Source organism: Clarias gariepinus, chromosome 4 (genome assembly GCF_024256425.1).
Source record: "Clarias gariepinus isolate MV-2021 ecotype Netherlands chromosome 4, CGAR_prim_01v2, whole genome shotgun sequence".
Lineage (NCBI taxonomy): Eukaryota > Metazoa > Chordata > Actinopteri > Siluriformes > Clariidae > Clarias > Clarias gariepinus.
In genome coordinates, this window is record NC_071103.1 from 9,248,245 (window position 1) to 9,264,510 (window position 16,266).

A 16,266-nucleotide genomic window follows, 5' to 3' on the forward strand; every position below is an offset into this window, starting at 1 on the left:
AGAAGACGATGAGGGATCAGGAAGACCTTCGACAAGCTCAACCTCCGAAAATGACGTTAGCAACTTGTGAATGATTATCAATCTACAACAACGCTGCTATTTTCGGTGTGTCATACACAAGTTCCTAATAATAAGGGGAAATAAGTGGTTAAATTACACAAAATTAAATAAAAGTAATAGTAAAAATATTTTTTTTTATATGTATTTATTGTCCTCAACAAATTCTTTAATAAAACAGACCATGTGTTTTATGACTACACTCGGATTTCCTACAAACAAAATTTTGCTATAGTGCTAAATTTATTTATGGACAAGAAGAGTAAAAAACAACTTTCTTTTGTGCTTTTGATCTTTCAAGCTGATCCAGGAAGACAGAAAGAGTGATGATGATTGGTTGTTGGCACTTGTCACAACCGGATGTGAGACTTAAATGCCCAACCCTGGAGGTGTAAGGTGACAGTGCTACCCATCATTGTACCACCAGCAAGCAGTATGTTCACATTTAAAAACATTCAGTATATTTAACTGCCAATAGCTGAGCTTCCTTGCCTTGCTGTACAGTAAACAGTAAAATTATTTTTATTTTATTAGTTAATGTTTTATTTTAAAACATTAGAATTTAGCAAGAGTCAGCACAATGGAGTGTAGTGGTTAGCACTGTCGCCTTGCACCTTCAGGGTCCGGGTTGGATTTCTCAGCCAGGCTCGATTCCGTCTCTGTGTGCATGGAGTTTGCATGTTCTCCCCGTGCTTGGTAAGTTTCCTGCTAGTACTCCGGTTTCCTCCCACGGTCCAAAGATGCAGATTAGGCTAATTGGCATTCCCAAATTGCCCATAGTGTGTAAATGAGTGTATGTGTGTGCCTTGCGATGGATTGGCACCCCTGTCTTGGGTGTACCCTGCCTCATTCCTTAAACGGTATAGACTATGAGTGAGTGAGTGAGAGAGTTTAGCAATATGACCAAGATTTGGGAGAACTTTTACTGTTGTTCAACTGTTTTTATTAAATTCATAGCTGTGTTTGAAGACTGAAAGGTATCTTTCGTACAGTAACAAGACAACCACAATGTCTGCACCATGAAAAATAAGTTAAAGAAGTCCAACATAGGAGATGCACAGTTTTATTTACAATATATTTATATCTAGACACAACTGTAAAAAAATATTAAACACATACATTTTCCCCTTCTTCTTTCCAACCATCCTGCGAAGACATCGGCTGTGGGATGAAAATGTCCAGTGGTGGAGATTTAATAGGACTCAAAAATGGTTCAAAAGTCCAGAGCAGCACTGCTGAACAAACTTGGGGAATTATAGTTCTTGTGAATTGGTGACCACTTGGTTGTAATACTAACCATATGAACAGTTCCAGTTTAATGCCTCCTCATATGATCAGTTCCAGTTCAGTGGCTCCGAGCCAGGCTGCCCCCACGTGGGCTTAGGAACAACGGGAATCTCTCGTCTCAGCTCCTGAAGCTTCTCTATACGGTTTCTCTCTGATTCGATGTCTTCTTGCTCTTCCAGCGACTTACGGATGACTGATTTAAGTTGAGGGAGGCCGAGGCCAGTCAGAGCTGAAACGGGAACAGTGTGTTTAAAGTGGAGGAAGGTCTTCGGTATCATGTCTTCAGGAAGGAGGTGTGTCAGCTCTATATAATTAACAAGAGAACAGTAGGTTATGAAAAATGCACTATTTTACAATATTACACAATTATACCACCGTACAAATCTATGAAAAGTCATTTTTTCAGTGGTACAGTATGTAGCTAAAATTAAGCACTATCACAGAAAAGTGAGTGCTGATGAACTAATATCTCACTGCACTCTCGTATCCACGATGGCATCACAGTCGTACTGATATTCAGCACAGCCTCAAGTGTTATATTGCATTTAAACCACAGTTTTACAACAAATTATGATTTGTTTGTTTATTTAACCAGTTAATTTTCTCCACCAGCACATGGAGGACAGTTGTGTAAATCTTGTAATTTTGTGTAAAGTTACCCTTTCTATTTCTATCCTGTTTTAGAATATCACCCAACTTCCAGGATTTCTGGATTGAATCCCAAATAGGGTTAAATGGGAAGCTAGTGTGCCATATTGGGTATACAATTCCTTATACACCACACAAGTAGTACCCCGGATCATTGGTTAGGGAGGGATATGGGATTCAGCCTTGTGATAGAAGCTAGGTAGTGTTGAAGCTCATGTTAGCCATAAACAGAACCACACAGACGGTTCAGAGACAATATCAACAACTTGAGAGCTTAAGTTTAAGTGTTGTTTAGTATGACATACTGTTATCAGAAGTGCTTTCATGACTGGTTTTGGATGTGGGTTTTGGCAGGCAGCTGCTCTCCACTCTTTTCAGTACAGTTATAATCTTGTATAGTTCAATCATGCAAACCATTTAATTTTTAAACATCCTCAATACCATAGGAGAACTAGTCCTGTTTCTACAATTCTGAATTACTTCGGTGAAGCTGTAACAGCATCCTCACCTTCCTGATTCTCGAGCTGGGTCTCGAGCTCTCTGAACTTCTCCTCGGCCTCAGGCAGGTCCATTTTATTAACCACCAGGATGGCTGGCTTGGACAGCAACTCCTCCCTATACAACTCCAGTTCCTGATCAAAACCCAGGCTGAGATTAAAGCATGAAACTGACATGATCATATGTGATCTTGATTAGATATAAATCAATCCATGTTATTTTATAAATAACATGTTATTCTCTGTTGAACGTCACATTATCATTATTACTGTATTTTCACTAGGATGTACCTTGGTAAGCAGCTGCACAGCTTCAAATGCAGATCTAAATGGTGTGTTACTGGCCAGCTGAAACCCACATACATCCACCTGAGACATCAGAGACAAAAGATTTATATAAAGTATATGGGCTTTAAACCAACAATAAAGTCACTGAAATGAAGAAGACTTTTTTGAATAGGGTTATATATTGCAACGTACCACAAACATGAGCTGTTTCGTTCTTTCCACATGTTTTAGGAACTTGTGGCCCATGCCTCGGTTCATGTGAGCACCCTCAATCAAGCCGGGCAAATCTGCCACTGACACCTGTAAGAAAACAATAACAACGGCTGATCATACAAGGGCACAAATACAACATGAAATCCGGACGTTTTTTAAATTTAAATAAAATGAAAACTAAAAGACTTTCAAATCACATGAGCCAATATTTTCTAAACAATAGAACATAGAGAACATAAATGTTTAACCGGAGATTTTTTACACAAAATTAGCTCATTTCAAATATGATGCTTGCTACAGGTCTCAAAACAATTGGAACGGGGCATTTTTACCATGGTGTTTGAAACAGTCTGAGGACATCTGGGCATTGAGGTTATGAGTTTCTGGAGTTTTGGTGTTGGAATTTGGTCCTATTTTTCCTGAAACAGGTTTGTAGCTGCTGAAGAGTCCGTGGTCGTCTTTAACATATTTTCCGTTTAATGCCAAATGTTCTCTATAGATGAAAGACGAGCCAATTCAGCACCCGGACTCTTCTACTACGAAGCCATGCTGTTGTAATAGCTGCAGTATGTGGTTTTGCATTGTCCTGCCGAAATACACAAGGCCTTTTCTGAAATATACATCGTCTGAAACCTTCATATTCAGGAAATGACATTCATAGTGCCTTCCAAAACATGCAAGCTGCCCATACCGTATGCACTTATGCACCTCAATACATTTACATTTAGGCATTTGGCAGACACTTTTTAATTCCATTATACATCTGAGCAGTTGAGGGTTAAGGAGGGCTCAAGGGCCCAACAGTGGCAACCACCAAGGTTGTGGGGTTTGAACCTGGGATCTTCCGAACCGTAGTCCAATGCCTTAACCACTGACCTACCCCTGGCCCAGTACCATCAGAGATGCTGGCTTTTAAACTGAATGCAGATAACACGCTGGAAGGTCTCTTTCCTCTTTAGCATAGAGGACACGGCGTCCACAATTTCTAACAGGAATTTGAACAAGAATCAAATTTTGACTCGTCTGACCAAAGAACACTTTGGAGGACACTTGCAGGACACAACGGTGCTTCTGGACCATGTTTACATATGGTTTCCTTTTTGCCTGACAGAGCAGGGATTTAGTTGGCATCTGCAAATGGCACGGCGGATTGTGTTTACTGACAGTGGTTTCTGGAAGTATTCCTGGGCCCATTTAATAATGTAAATGACACAATCATGCCGATGACAGTGTCGTCTGAGGGCCTTGTCCCTTACGTACAGAGATTACTCCAGTTTCTCTGAATCTTTTGATGTTATGCACTATAGATATTAAGATTTGCAAAGCCATTGCAGTTTGATGTTGAGAAACATTATTTTAATTTTTATTAAAGAATTCACAATCCACAATCTTTTTATGCATTCTTTCACAGATTAATGAGCCTTTGCTTATTTTTACTTTTGAGAGACTCTCCAAGACATTCCTTTTATAGCTAATCATGTTATAGACCTAATGTCTAATGTCAATTAACTTGGCTGAATCTTTTAAAAATTTCTTGCTTTTTCAGCCCTTTAGCCTGTAACCCTGTCCCAACTTTTTTGAGACCTGTAGAAGGCATCAAATTTAAAATGAGCCTATTTATTAGATAAAAAGTGTAAAATTTCTCAGTTTATGTTATGTTCTCCATGTTCTATTGTGAAAGAAATATTGGGTTTTAGAGAAGACATTTAGAGAAGACCTAGAGCATGCTATGGTGATGAGATCTTTGGCCGCATTAAACATTTGAACGGTGGAAATGGTCTGTGCAAATGGTCTGTGAATGACAATCATGGCCGAGGTGGCTCGGCGCTCACTGCACTAATTTCTGAATGTTCAGCAAGTGGAACACCATATCCTTAAAAAAAAGCCCAAAAAAACAATAAATGACGTTGTCAACTTGCGTAAGAGATGCATCTGCCTGTGGAAATTGTACACAGACACCATTTGCACATTACAGGATCTCGGCTGGGAGTTACTGCCACATCCCCATACAGACCTTACTTCAAGCCATTTCCACACATTTTTGCCATTAAAAAAGTTCCTGGGAGGCCAGTGTTTCAGAAATAAATTAGATCAAGCTTCTGGTGTACTGAGAAAAGTTTCTACCTTGATGGTATTCAAGCACTAGTAAAATGCTGGAATAAGTGCATTAGTGTATCAGGGGATTATATAGAGAAATAAATTAAGTTTTTACTCTAAAAACTATGTTTTGGTATTCTGCACAATTAAAAGTTCCGTTTGACTTGAACACCCTTCACATTATGGTTGCATAATGCATGTACAAGGGGCTTAATATACAGTATAGGGAGAGGCATAGAGGACCATGTGGCGCCCCACACTATACTGTACATACTGTATGCTAGCAAAATGCTAACGGTGCCAAGTAAGATCTAAACCAATTATTACATTTTAGTTAATCAATCATAATAGTTAATCAAATTGGTATTAATGATTCCCCCAGCATCTTTGGGGTAGACATACAGTAAATAAATATTTAGCAGTTTTTTTAAGTTTATGTACCCAAGAAGCTGTTTACCTGCTTATGATCTTCATACATCACCTTCCCTATCTCAGGTCTCAGGGTTGTGACTGTAAGAAAATATACAAGTGAAAGTGTTAGAATGCTAATAAAATAAAATAAAATAACAGATTAAACTATGTAATAACAATAACTTCTATAATAATGCACATTACAATGTTTAGTACATAAAGAGTGGAAGTTTATCTGCAGTGAAATAAAAGCTAATGTCGGTGCTTTACACTCAGACGTCAAGAAGGATAACTAAGCGTTTACAGGATGTCCAAAAATTTGCCATCAACTATTTGAAACACCACGGTATATTTTTTTTCTTGAACTTTGTTTAACACATAAAAAAACATATGCTCAAATTATTCCCATTGATTCCTGAGTTCTTGGACAACCTACAGAACAGAAGTTACTTTAAAATTAACTTAATTTTAAAGCAAAAAACCTTATTTACTGGTCATGACTTGGTGATTACTCAGTTATGACATTAATGATCAGCTTAACTAAAGGGCTAATGATAGATATCAGTTTTATTTAAATTCAATCAAATTAAACTACTATTCCACCATGTACACATGCTTCCCTTCACACATAGATCAATGAAAGAGCCACATAAACCTTAATTAGACTAACTAAAATTCATCAACCATCAATTTGCATCAAATTACAATCAATTAGTTCAGTTATCGAATATATTAAAAGCATATCACTTGACACGCAAAAAACAGAAATAAATTAATATTAGTTTATTTGGTTATTAGTACTCACATGGGTAGCTGGCAATCTGAGGTGTGGCGTGTGACAGGGCTGTCAGTAAAGAGGATTTACCTGCATTAGGAAACCTTTAAAAATAAATAAATAAATAAATCAAAAAATTATAATAGGTTTAGCACAAAGTGAAGTTTTAAGCAGATTGACGAACACGAACGTATGTTGTATATAAACAATATACAGTAAATATATAAAATACGCCAGTCAAAAGTTTAGATGCACCTTCTAATTCCATGGTCTTTCCTGATTTTTATTTCTTCTACTTCTTCTAAATAATGTATCTGTTAAGTAGAGCTCTTTAAAGCCTTTATAAGGGCTCTGATCTGAGGTGCTGGCTGTTAATTGGTGATTTCTGAGACAGGTAGCTCTAGATGAACTTCTCCTCTGCAGCAGAGGTAAGTCTTGGTCTTGCTTTCCTGGGAAGGTCTTCATGAGAGCTTGACAATACTGTTCTTGCAAGAACCTTGCTGACCTTAGCTGACCTTATCACCTTGTCTTAACAAAAACAACTTATTGTTCTTCTTGTTGTTACTTAATTACCTATTGCCAATGGGTTATTTCATTGTTTAAAAGAAAAAATATCAGTAATCCAAAATGTGGAAAATAAATCCAAACTTGTGTCTAAACTTTTGAATGGTACTGTATGAAATGGGGGTTTTGCATTGCATACTTAATGTCTCAAATATATTACTGTATGATAAGTATTACAGTCTAAAATAAAAACTGTATTTGTACAGTATATTTTGGGACCTGATTCTCTAAAGATAAACAATCTCACAACTTGGCTGACACAACTAAATTAACTGTCGTAGCCATTACTTTATATTTCCACTTCTGAGTTCTTGGGTTGTACAATCCCTCGTTCAAAACACCAAGTAGTGCCCTTGATCAGAGGTTAGAGAGGGATTTTCAATTCAGTCTTGTGTGAGAAGCAAGTTAGCTTTGTAGCTCACATTAGCCTTGAACAGACCAACAAGGATGACACAGTGGCAATTTAAAAGGACTTAGAAGCAATTACTAAAGCAGAAAAAGTTTTTTCTAAGATGACAACTTTATCAGATGTGTTTTCTTGCTGAAAGTGCTTCTGTGACTGGTTCTGAATGTGGGTTTTGGCAGGAAGATGCTCTCTCCTTAGACTGTACTGACCTACTTTTACCCAGGCTGGTGACCGACAGTTAACGTAATTAATGGTTGTTAGAACATCTATGATGCTTAAGGAATGCCTCCCATCCAATCAGGCTACTTGGTTGGAACTAACTGTTGTATATTGTGATGTATATGTGGCATGCACTTTCTCTCACCCTACAAGACCCAGGTCTGCAATGAGCCGAAGATCCAGACGGATGTGCCTAGTCTGTCCTTTATTGGGTAAAAATCCAGACTGAAGAGATCCACCAAGACCACCTCTGGCCACTAGAACCTTTTCTCCTTCATGGTTCAATTCTCCTATAAAACAAGCAGGCCCAAATGATTAATCACCTTAAATTTACAAGCGGGGGATGACTAAACCCTTTTCTTAGAAAAGGCTGGTTTTAGAGTACCCCTGCTCAACAAACCCATTCTGCACTCCATGAACAGCTTTTAGTAATATGCACTACTATTACAAATAATACTAATAATACTTGCCAAAACCCAACTACAAACATGGCCCAGGATGCCCTCTCCGCCCAACTATAAATATAGCCCGGGATTATTCCCCTGCCCCCCCATACACTTGTGCAATGTTACCTAAAACCCTTCCATCATCTGTAGTCACGCAGATTCCAACAGGAGCAGAGATGTCCACATCTTCCCCTTTTCCTCCTTTCAGCGCACGGATACTGGAAAAAAACAGGACACAAATGCACAACTTGTATATCATCACCAACACTTTGTTTATTTAACTGAGATAACCAAAACTAAATAATATCATTTAACAATAAAATTTAAGTTATACCACAAATTAAATGTTGTAATTGATTTAATCAAGACAAATCAGGCATACATACTGTACACACAAAAAAAAACTTTTTGTTTACCTTCGTGCTTACTGAAAAATCACCAACATTATGTAAACTATTACACAGTAACTCGTACACCAGTGATGATAACGTAATATGGGTCATGCGCCTTGACATACACACCTGCTGTTGTTGCCCACACCAGCAACGAAGCGTTTATGTGGAAACCTGTCTTTAATACGTTTCAGAGTGAAGTCTTTTTTAGCCACCACCCACACGTCTCCTCCGTTTCCACCTTGTCCTCCCATTCGGGGTAAGCCCATGCCACCACTACCACCTCTTACATACAGCCGCAGGTTATCCACAAAGTTTCCGTACTGTAATCAGAGTGAGAAATAAACAAGGTGATGGGGTTTACTGTAGCGTCTGTTTAAATCAATGCTTAAAAATTAATGTTTTCGTTCCCGGCACTGCGGATTCTAGCAGGGCTTGGGGACTTATTGGCTTCGATACAATTACAAATAAAAGAATCTGATAGAACCGGTAAACCATGAACAATACAGACCAATGCAAGTCATTTCAGGATGTCATCACGATTCAAAAGAAACTCATTCAAATATATTCTTTGGTAAACGTTTGTGCTGCAACACAATTTCTTTGAAAATTGAGTGGCAGACGATTTCTATTTAGAATCAAAACATCCTAAATATCCATATTACAACAGTTACTAGATACTATGATCCATGAATATTATGACCCACATAGAAAAACAATTAGAAGCAAAAAGCTTTGTGTGGACCTGACTATAACATTCATATTTGCTTTTTGAAAATGCCAATTCATATTTAGTGCCCTTACACTGTTATAATTTCATATTTAGTGCCCTTACACTCTGTTATAATTTCATATTTAGTGCCCTTACACCATTTTAATTTCATATTTAGTGCCCTTACACTGTTATAATTTCATATTTAGTGCCCTCACTGTTGTTTCTATAAACCAGGAAGGATAGTGCTAAACTCTCAACTTTGTAAAGTGAATGGAGTCACAAATGGAGATCACTTGGTGCACAAACACACTTGGTGAACTTAAAAAAATAAAAATAAAAAACAAAAAAAAGAAGCCAACAATAAAAACCATAGCTATGTTTAATAGTGAAAGTAAGAGCATTTCCATACACACAAAATGATGAGAACTCAGAGAATTGGTTATATGTGTTATATGCAATATGTTTTGACATTATTACTGATATTAATATACATCATATATTTTACAAACAAAAAGCTATAGAACTTCAAAGTTTCCTCTCGCCTTCAAGATAGATAGATAGATGTTTTGTTTTCAAATGAACAGATAATTGTACAATATTTACTAACCTTTCTACAACACACTCTGCTGATCCAAACCATTTTGAAGAAACTTCTCGATTATTCTTTATAGCAAATTATCAATACCTCTAATAGTTATGGCAAACTCGCAAGCAATCACACACACGGTTTATTTTCTACGTTATGAACGCTCGACCTACAGCCATGTGTGTGACGAAGGAGACGCGTTCTACAAACCGGAAGTACAAATCTCCTGCTTTCTTCTGATTGGTTGCTGAGCTCTTCTCATTGGCTGAAATTTGCGTCTATTACATCTGGCTCATCCTCTTGCGCCGTGTTGCCAAGCACGCTGTTTTCCCGCGAAATGAGTCAAGTCAAGTCGCCTTTTATTGTCATATTTCAGCCATAAACAGTTCAGTACACAGTAAAACAAAACAACGTTCCCCCAGGACCAAGTTGTACATATTACAACATAAAAGAACAAAACTAGCTTAGAACTATACAAAAGACATATACGTAAATTGCGTTTGTGCAAATGTGCAAACAGCAACACAAGGCAATACACCGGTGACTGTAGCGCTCACCAGAGCTGAATTGAGGTAGTGCACATAAAGTGCCCATGAGATAGTAAATGCACTAAACATTTCGTGTTATAATAGCAGCAAAGAAAAAGTTCGTTTGCAACTTATTCTGTTTTTTTTTCTGGACCAGAGGTAGCTCATCAGTTAAGGCATTGGCTTACTTATCAGAAGGTGGTGGGTTCAAACCCCAGCACCACCAAATTTCCACTGTTGGGCCCGTGAACAAGGCCCTTAACCCTCAATTTTGCAGAAGTAAAAAAATTAAATGTAAGTTACTCTGGGTAAGGGTGTCTGCCAAATGCTTAAATGTAAATAGCAGCAGCAAATATTGTGCAAGGCAAAATATTAAAATTGCTAGATATTGTTCATCTGAACAATAAGTATAAGAGTATAAGAGTCGAAAGTAATTGCAACTACCTATTAGAGAAACTTAAGTAACATACAAATCTTACACCGATTAATTCAGATTATTGTTCATAATTTATTTAATGACTTGACAGTGGTTAGCACTGTCGCCTTGCACCTCCAGGGTCCGGGGTTGATTTCTGCATGTGCTTGGTTGGTTTCCTAGATTAGGCTAATTGGCGTTCCCAAATTGCCCGGCGTGTGTGAATGAGTGTGTGTATGTGCCCTGCAATGGATTGGCGTCCTGTACCCCCTTCGTGCCCAACATCTCCTGATAGGCTTCAGGCCCCCACGACCCTGTATACAGGATAAAGCGGTATAGTTGATAAGTGAGAGTAAGTCATATGTTGACTTTTCAAGGCAGAAATGAAATCCTGCCCCAGGTTTTCAAAATTCACCTTAGAAATGCACAGGGAGTCCCAAAAGTCTCCATACATAATAATAATAATAATAATAATAATAATAATAAAAAAAAAAGTTTGGAAGACACAGCTAAGTGACACCCATGCATCATGGTGCATATGGGCATTTTCGATGGACCAAAAGCTTTTCTGCTCTGTTTAACCTGCACCCCTCATTCATTATCTCTTGAGTAGATTACACGGAGGGGACAGAAGTGCACGCGACGCAGTCCAGTGACGCTCGAATCGTTTGCACGTGCGCCCTTAGCATCTTTCAGAAGTGCGGAGACTCGTTCACAAAGCACGTTTATTCTCGCTTCTGTTGTGTTCCTGCGTAAAAACTGGAGATCACAATAAGATTAATGAAAAGATCGATTTAAAGCAATTTACTGGGCAGGAGACCTGTTCACTGCGACGCTTTGATCTTAAGGATCTACCGGAGTAAAAAGGTAGGCTACTCTCATTTATTCTCTCACTGCTTTGGTTGTTTAAAGTTCTAGATTCCGAACATTATCGTTTTAATGTTTTTAATTTTATATATATATATATATATATATATATATATATATATATATATATATATAATGTTGTAACAAAAACCAAAGAGATATATAATCTCCGAGCAGAACAGTCAAACATCAAACAAGTTTTGATGTTTTGTTTGTTTTAAATTAAGTCTTTTTTTTTTTTTTTTTTAACTAAAGCTATGAAGACTTTGACACTGGACCGACTCGCGGGATTCAGCCTCAGGTGTGTGTGCGCGCTCGCACTCGCCGCAGTCTCCTGTTACGTGGTCTCGGCTCCGAGGGCGATGCTGAGCGCCGAGTCGCTGGTCGGAGTCGGGAGCGCGGTGCCGCCGGACGGCCTGGCCGAAATCAACACCGAGTGCTGGGACGCGGCGTCGCTCGCGCTGATCGAGGCGCAGAAGATGCGCGCGCTCGACGGCGTGGCGGCGCTCTGGAACTTTATGACGCGCCTGAACGCGTCCCCGCAGCCGCGGCACCACGAGCTGTTCATGAAGCTCGCGCAGGCCTTCTGGGAGCGCTACGTGGAATGCGTGCTGTCGCGCGCGCACGGCTTGGGCAGGAGAAGGGCAGGTGTTTTAAGAGGAGACCGTCAGCTTTTATTCTAATCCCCATGTTTGTGTTCCATGTCCCTAAAACTGTTTGGTTTGTTTTTTGTTTGTTTGTTGGTTTTTGGATTTTTTTACTCAACAATCCTGGCTGCTAACATAAAACTGTGGATCGTGTGGATTTATGAATTAATTTATTTTGAAATGAATAAATCTATTATTTACACTACTTGTGTAACATTGTTTAAAATTTGTATTCCTCTCAAAGAGCATGCACTAAACTTTCTTTCATTTCAAAGCACATTATTGAGGCATTTCCATTTTCACTCTGCTTCCATGGTGAAATGTGATTAGGATGAAAGTAATCATGAATAATATTAATATTAAACTGCCAGACCTTAGCACTGATGGAACAAATTACACACGTCCACATACATGAGTATTTAAGCTGCATTAGTCAGCTTTACAGACCTGCAGGCAAGTGAGAGATCCTGCTGGGACTCAGCATATCCAAAAACAATAACAGCAATCACATGCCAATCAACAAATCAATGTCCAGGAAATACATATTTATCAAAAACCATAATCAGTCCAATCACGACAAAACACAGCAGCAAACCTGGACTCTCTCATCTTGATACAGAGTAAATGTCAAGTAAATAGTCTGCAGTGCATTAATCAGGCAAATGAACTCCTGTTTGATTATTATGTTGGGATTTTGGTGGTTACAATTCCATCACCGCTGTAGTATTAACAGTCTCAGACCTAGGTAAACCTCTTTTCATATAGTACTGATCTCAATAAGACTACTGTGGACTTTAGAACAATTTTATCTATAATCTCAAGAATTGTTACAAAGAAATTGAACAAATACACTGTATTTATAATTAAACATGTAAATTATAATAAATTGATTAATCAATTCATAAAACTATGTCTAATTTAGTTTGTACGAGGTGCAGTAATCAAATTTCGAAGAACTAAAATAGAAATAATAATAATAATAATAATTCAGTTCATTCATTTGTTCTTTTCATATGTAAGGTCACAGGGAGCCTGGAAACCCCAGGGGACACAATTGATAGGGTGTCAATTTATATGTATGATTTGTAAAATAACTGTTTCAAATGCACATATTTATTAGGTGAAGTACAACAACAAAAACAACAACAACAACAACAACAACAATAATAATAATAAAGCTGTAGGATTAACTTGAAGGCTGCACCTCATCATTTTGAACACAAGATGGCGCAATTGTGATGCCTGTTCGCTTTTGCGTTGTGCAGTAAACCTCATTTTCAGTACATTTGGATTTATAAAAATAAATTATAAACTGTATTCTGTATGTTAAATAATTTACACGACAAGAACAAATAGACCAAGAAACCAGAAATAAACTTTTAACAATATAAGCTGTTAATTTATAAATGTAAAAAATAATAATAATAATAAATAATAATAATAATAATAAATTATTTGATTAGATAACCTGGTCATTATATATATTCAGCTGACTTAATTTTATTGCCATATAATGATACTGATCCTGAACCTGATCTTTTTACCCTGACATGCCATTGAGTGGCAGTGAAGTAAATCTGGACTCATCCGACCAAATATTTCCATAAAAAATAATGGAAACTCAAAATATTCGTTCCACAGCCCCAAAAAATAAATACATAAAAATAATTCATACAAAATATAAGTAAAAATTAAAAAATTAACCTGCACTTTACCTTTAAAAAAAGTAAAAATAAATCCCGACCGATAAGTGTTTTCGTTTATGTGAGCAGTGTGTGTGTGTAAAGTTTTCTCATTTTACACAGTAAACACTTCTCCTCTCTTATTTAAATTTCATGCAAACACACACAAATAAATGGAAAGACTGTTTTGTCTGAAAAATTAGTAAGAACCATCGCTAATGACACTCGTGTGAGCGCATACTAATGGAATCACTGCTGTAAAGTACAACAAACAAACAAATGAACTTGCACTTTACCTTTAAAAAGAATCACGACAGAGCAGTGTTTCTGTGTAGAGCTGTGTGTGTGTGTGTGTGTGTGTGTCTGAAGCCGAGAGGGGGTGGTGTAAAAGCGAGAGTGTGTGTGTGAAGGGGCACGGTGTCTGATTAAGCGCGCACACACATAACGACAGAGAGGGAGAAAATGGATCTTTAACCTCTAACCTTTAAGAATTTCTTTTGCTTTACACGTGCATACACGTGTGTTATAAGAACATTTTACAAACAAAATAAAAGATGTTTTACACGCACACATGTGGTCACAGTGTTATAGTACACAATACATGCGTGCAAGGATGTTAATTATACCAGTGAGAGACACGCGCTAAGACCCAGCAGGGGGGACGATTACCCACAATTCCGCAGTGCAAGATAGAGAAAAAACGTTGGCACAGTTATGATCACGTGACACTCGGTGTCAAAACAAGAAGCGCATGTGTGATACATGATATTCGTCACTCGTAAACCAAGACTTGCTTGTTTTTAGGTTAAAATGTATTAAAAATCTCTGCTCGTCTTGCGGAACACTCGCAAACCGCAATACTCGCAATCCCGAGGTTCCACTGTATTACTAATAGTAATGTTATTAGCATATTAATGCAGTAATTTTCCAGTCAAATTATTGTAAATATTTGCTTATTTTTAAAAAAAACAGTTACAGTTTTGTAGTTTTGTAGAGTTTTTGTACAATTTTGTAGTTTTGTGGATAATTTACAACATTATAATTATAAATAAATAAATGGTATATATAGTTAGGAAACTTACTATTGTAAAAGATTAAAACACTACAGGGTGTGCTGTTAATAATAAAAATAATAGATAATAAAAATAATAATAATAATAATAATAATAATAATAAAAATCAATGTGGTAAAAGTAACTTTTTTTTATGTTGGGCTGCATCACAGCTGTTATTGATTATTTTCCTATAACAGCACACCTCAAAGATTTATCAGAAGTAAGATGAATTTGGATAGTTTAATAGGGTACTTGTAAAATTAAAAATGCAAAGAAATTAAATGGTTGTTATTTTCTCTACTGCTGTCCTTTAAAGCAAGAGTCATCTTAGAGAAAGAGAACTTTTCAGGTGTGACTGCATTTCTTTACAATAACAATAATGTTGTCATGTAATGTGTGTGTGTGTGTGTGTGTGTGTGTGTGTGTGTGTGTGTAAAATTTCTTAATACTCTTTTTGCACATTTTCTTTGTGGCAAAAAGGGCAAAATATGCTGGGCGTTCAAGTCAAATGTAGACTTGATGCAATTTCTCCTGAATGGAGGTGTAAACCTGATTGACATTCACTGAGCACTTCAACGCACAGTACAATGCCATGTAAAGTATCCACGAAACAAAATAAAGTTGCAGTAAAGCTGCTAAAACAACCTTCTCAACCTTTTCATGTTTACGACTTTACGAATTTCATGTTTACGAATTTTAACAGACAACAGACTCTCTTAATTTGGGAAATGGCCAAGTTTGACATCCCTAAGTGGGCCTAGCGCTTGTTTGGAGGTTCTAGCAGTAGTGCTGAAGTAGTGATTGTGAAAGGTGACAGCCACCCAACCACCCAAATCAGTTGAATCAAACTTAACAATCACTGTGGTAGATAATGAGAGAGATATTGGTTGATTTTCCTTATACACTGCTTGATGTAAATGTCTTAAATGGCAGGACAACTGGACCCGTTTATGTCCTGGGCTGTCTTCACCTCCTGCTGCAGTGCTTTTCTGTCTGAAGCAGAGCATCTGATTTTGCTATAAATGTAACACCTTGAACCACAAAAGTGAAAAGTTGTTTATAACTCTAAAGCTCTAACAGCTTTACAACTGAATTGAACAAAAAGGTAAATTGTTCCTGAACATTACATATTTCTGGTGTGTCTTCTGCCATAATTGTTATTTCCAAAGCGGTACAGCATATAATTCGCTCCTACCACAAGGAATGCTGTGCTGCTTGCAAATTTGTGAAATTACTTTGTAAAAATAAATAAGCAAATGAATATATCATTAGGTAACAATGCTGCATGTGTATCCAGACCATGATCGTATATGTAAAGAGTGAAACTATTACACCTGCTGTTATTTGAATATGGAACCAAATTACGTCTACACAGTCTGCTCTCATGCAGCTGTTGTCCAGTGCATTTGTTCTTCACGGTTGTGTCATGTTGGTGGTTTCATATGGAGCCCCTCTTGTAAAATTCAGGGTAA

General features: G+C 37.4%; 1 protein-coding gene across 1 annotated transcript; it reads right to left on the minus strand.

Annotated features, from left to right (window-relative positions):
- Positions 1–1,104: 1,104 nt before the first annotated feature.
- gtpbp10 (GTP-binding protein 10 (putative)) lies at positions 1,105–9,792 on the minus strand. Its single transcript, XM_053494765.1, has 10 exons — positions 9,623–9,792; positions 8,430–8,623; positions 8,035–8,126; positions 7,608–7,752; positions 6,304–6,377; positions 5,545–5,597; positions 2,970–3,077; positions 2,781–2,858; positions 2,501–2,624; positions 1,105–1,648 (listed from the first exon to the last, which is right to left on the minus strand). The coding sequence occupies exons 1-10, from the start codon at positions 9,653–9,655 to the stop codon at positions 1,392–1,394; spliced, it is 1,158 nt and encodes a 385-aa protein (XP_053350740.1). The 5' UTR covers positions 9,656–9,792; the 3' UTR covers positions 1,105–1,391.
- Positions 9,793–16,266: the final 6,474 nt, after the last annotated feature.

Coding starts and splice junctions, on each gene's coding strand:
- gtpbp10 (XM_053494765.1), bottom strand. CDS start 9,655: ATGGTTTGGATCAGCAGAGTGTGTTGTAGAAAG. Junction 8,624..9,622: donor GCAGAGTGTGTTGTAGAAAG/GTTAGTAAATAT, acceptor CTCTGATTACAG/TACGGAAACTTTGTGGATAA. Junction 6,378..7,607: donor GCAGACCTGGGTCTTGTAGG/GTGAGAGAAAGT, acceptor TTATTTTTAAAG/GTTTCCTAATGCAGGTAAAT.